Source organism: Chenopodium album, chromosome 17, assembly GCF_948465745.1.
Source record: "Chenopodium album chromosome 17, dcCheAlbu1.1, whole genome shotgun sequence".
Classification (NCBI taxonomy): Eukaryota; Viridiplantae; Streptophyta; class Magnoliopsida; order Caryophyllales; family Amaranthaceae; genus Chenopodium; species Chenopodium album.
Genome location: NC_137850.1, coordinates 47,202,401 through 47,206,739, shown reverse-complemented (window position 1 = coordinate 47,206,739; position 4,339 = coordinate 47,202,401). Strand labels below are relative to the sequence as shown.

At 37.5% G+C, this 4,339-nt stretch overlaps 1 protein-coding gene across 1 annotated transcript; it reads left to right on the top strand.

Moving 5' to 3' along the window:
* Positions 1-517: 517 nt before the first annotated feature.
* On the top strand, positions 518-4,116 carry LOC145589955 (3-hydroxy-3-methylglutaryl coenzyme A reductase 1-like). The gene is made up of 4 exons (XM_081646672.1): positions 518-1,619; positions 2,055-2,236; positions 2,356-2,702; positions 3,427-4,116. Exons 1-4 carry the CDS (start codon positions 655-657, stop codon positions 3,670-3,672), a joined length of 1,740 nt encoding a protein of 579 aa, XP_081502798.1. The 5' UTR covers positions 518-654; the 3' UTR covers positions 3,673-4,116.
* Positions 4,117-4,339: the final 223 nt, after the last annotated feature.

The window sequence follows — 4,339 nt, the reverse complement described above, 5'->3', positions numbered from 1 at the left end:
ATCTGTTGCTCACTCATGCATGTAATTAATTGTTAAAACTATCTCAATGTTTAGTTTGCAAATATCAATTTCTCTAAGGTTAAAGTCATCAACAATTAAACTTATCATCACTTTAAATTCCGCATTGAGAAATATACCAGTCCCGCCCTAGGACACTAAAGATAACCTATGGAAGTAGGTTTAGTCAATTAATTAATGCATTCCAATCATATATAAATTCCCAAAAATGAGTTAGTTAAACAAGGTTGAATCCACACTACCATTCTACCATGACTACCATCACCATTAATGGACCAATAATTTTTTTTTTTTTTTTTTTTTTTGAAGAATTGATGGACCAATTTAGTTATTATACACACTACTAAGCACGTGCAAAAAAATACAACATTAACAATTGGCACAATATTACCACCCTCGAGTCTCACGTGCCACTTCCCCCTTCTCCCTCGTTCTTCCTCCACCCATAAACCCCTATAAATTCTCCCCCTTTTTCTCTTTCTTCCCCCAGACTAAATGACTAAACTCATTTCTCCTTTTTCATTTTCCTTCTTATTTCTAAATCAAAATAAATAAATAAACACCTATATTCTCTAACTTCCTCAACACCCACTTTTCCAATTTTACCCTTTTCTCTCTCCTTTTAATTTCCCGGTGATGGATGTCCGGCGACGACAACCACCACTGCCACCGGCGTCCGCGAATTTGAAACAACTTCGCCGGAAAACTTTCGCCGGAGATGAGTCGCCGAAAGCTTCCGACGCTTTACCTCTTCCTCTTTACATCACTAATGGCGTTTTTCTAACCCTATTTTTTGGGGTTGTTTACTTTCTTCTTCAACGATGGAGGGAGAAGATCAGAAATTCTACCCCTCTTCATGTTGTTTCTCTTTCCGAGATTTCTGCTATTGTTGCTTTCTTAGCTTCATTCATTTACCTTCTAGGGTTCTTCGGAATCGATTTTGTTCAATCGTTTATTTCACCCAGATCATCGTATGATGATGACGAGGAAGTTATTGAAGAAGTGAGTAATGAACAGCAGATTCTCAAAGAGGATAAACGAATTCCTTGCGGAATTCCAATCTCTTTACCTGAGAAAAAATTGGAGGTTCATCAATTACCCAAAACCCTAGATCTTACCCCAGAAGATGAAGAAATTGTTCAATCTGTTGTTAAAGGTTCAACCCCTTCGTATTCGTTGGAATCGAAACTTGGTGATTGTTTCCGAGCTGCGAAGATTAGGAGAGAAGCGCTTCAGAGGACTACAGGACGATCAATTGTAGGGTTGCCATTAGACGGGTTCGATTATGAATCGATTTTAGGACAATGCTGCGAAATGCCGGTTGGATTTATCCAGATTCCGGTGGGAATTGCCGGGCCATTGTTGCTAGATGGGATTGAGTTTTCGGTACCGATGGCGACGACAGAGGGATGCTTGGTTGCGAGTACAAATCGAGGGTGTAAGGCAATTATGATGTCTGGTGGTGCAGCTAGTGTGATATTGAAGGATGGGATGACTAGAGCTCCTGTTGTTAGGTTTGGATCAGCTAGAAGAGCTGCTGACCTTAAGTTCTTTCTTGAAGATCCTGCTAATTTTGAGACCATTTCTCTTGTTTTCAACAAGTAAGTCTTTTGAATTTCAATTTGATTTTTGGATTTGATTTTGATTTTGATTTTGTTTTTGCTTTGTTCACTTTTTTTTTGGGTAATTTTGTTGCTTTTCATCTGATAATGATTGATATCTGAGCTATCTGGTATTTAAGAAATTCAAACTGTTTTGATGGTAAATTTTGAATAATGTTGACTATGCTGATGTTGATGTTTTTGTGGATTTTTAATTAAATTATGGGGAAATATCTGATTTTTATTTTACTATATCCTTATTTTTATATCCAATCTTAGATTATGGAAGAAAGGTTTAAACTTTGTGATTTCCATTTTATGGGATTATTAGCCAATTTTTGGGAATTGGGATCATTAATTTTTTGAATTTTGTATATGATGATCTTTGATTGTAACTTTGGGCTGATATTTGTGTTGTTTGTTGGGTAAAAATAGGTCAAGTAGATTTGCAAGGCTTCAGGAGGTTAAGTGTGCTATTGCTGGAAAGAATTTGTATGTTAGGTTTACTTGCAGAACTGGTGATGCCATGGGAATGAACATGGTTTCCAAAGGTGTTCAAAATGTGTTGGAGTATCTCCAGAGTGATTTCCCTGACATGGATGTTATTGGCATCTCTGGTGAGCTTATAATTTTTTTCGCAACGAGACATTATCGTTTTTCACAACTAGTTAGACTTACAATTGTTTAGGGAACTTTAGTAGTAAAACTTAAGTTGGAACCTTTTGCAAATGTATAGGAAACTATTGCTCAGACAAGAAGCCAGCTGCCGTAAACTGGATTGAAGGAAGAGGAAAATCTGTTGTTTGTGAGGCTGTCATCAAGGAAGACATTGTGAGGAAGGTCCTTAAGACCGATGTAGCTTCCCTTGTAGAGCTTAACATGCTCAAGAATCTTACTGGGTCTGCTGTGGCGGGATCGCTTGGTGGATTCAATGCTCATGCCGCCAACATCGTGTCTGCCATTTACATTGCCACTGGTCAAGATCCAGCACAAAACGTTGAGAGTTCTCAATGTATTACCATGATGGAAGCCGTTAATGACGGCAAGGATCTACATATCTCTGTTAGCATGCCCTCTATTGAGGTAATTGAACCGCTTCATGAATCCATTTCTGTCTGTTTTTATCATTTTTATGCATATTGCTAAGCTATGTAACGTTATGATATTTCTGATTGATTGTCTGCTATTGGTTCTATCTATTACATTTAAAGGATATTCATTAAATGACTTTACACCAAACTGAACTATGATGGTCCATTGATTTTACACCAATCCAAATTTGAAACTTCAGTCATTTCTAAAGATGTAAAACTCAACGCGTATGACGTGAAACTATTCATGTGCTTGATTTGTCTAGATGCAAGCCACGCCATTAGTTGAGTTGTATGTTTTGGAGTATCGGTGGAATTCAAGCTGTAGTGCTCATAAAGGACCACCTTTCTTCAATAGATTTTTGTTTGGGGTGGAATTTTAGTGATGGTAGGGCAACATTCTTTGTAAAAAGTATGAACGTTTGGTTTAGTTGTGGTTAATTTTCGAGTTTGCCAGACTGCATCACATGTGACAATGCCGACTTGCAAGTGCTATCAAAGTTGTGTGGCATCTTTGCGGGTCTACACCAAGATTTTCATTGCATGTGTCTATGGGTCCATTAATGTACTGTCGGTTTGGGTCTTCCATTTCAATTTAGTGAACCACGTTTTGATTTTTGTGGTAAAAATTTCTTGGTAATTTGCATCATTGTTATGTAGTACTCCGTATTTACCTTGGAACTTTCCTGATACTTACCATTTCTTACTGGTATCAGGTTGGAACAGTGGGAGGCGGTACCCAATTAGCTTCTCAATCAGCTTGCCTTAACTTGCTGGGAGTCAAGGGTGCAAACAGGGAGACTGCTGGAGGAAACGCTAGACTTTTGGCAACTGTTGTTGCCGGTTCTGTTCTTGCCGGGGAGCTCTCTTTGATGTCTGCAATTGCTGCCGGGCAACTTGTTAGAAGTCACATGAAATACAATCGATCAAGTAGAGATATGTCTAAAGTTGCCTCTTCCTAAAAGGGCTGCTTTGACATTATCAGAACCTTCAACCTCCTGATCTAGCCGAAAGATCAGTGAGAAAGACCGTATTGAGAGGTCAAAATGGGAAAGAGAGAAAGAAAGGAGGAGAGACCGCGAGTGATCAGCTCTAGCAATCCTTGTAATAGATTAGAGATGTTTCCTCTTCTCTCTTTTCTAGCTTCTTGCAGATTTGTGTAAAATGGGGAGAAGGGATGTAAGCTTGTGTTGGTTTTTTTTTTTTTTTTTCCTTTCTTGACAGATTACTGCATAGTTCATCATCTTTGTTTGAACTTTTAGTTTGCATGTGTTTCAGAAATAAGAAGAAATGTCTATAATTAATTTAATTACTACTCTATTTTTGTTATCTGTATATTCTTCCTTTCCTGCTTTTCATTAGAGGCAGGGAAAATTCTGATTCAAATAATAAACATTCATTCTCAACTCTGTTCTTGTCTATTTTACATTATTACTACTGGACTCTTAAATTTAAGTATTTACTCCCTCCGTTTCATAAAGATGTTCCTGTTTCGTAAATCAATGCAAAATTTTACCCATCTTTGACCGCAAATATCTTTAATCTCACACTAGCAAAAATTATAAAAGTTAGATATTAATAATCTACTCACCAAGACGAATCAAACTAGATCCCACATGACTATATTTG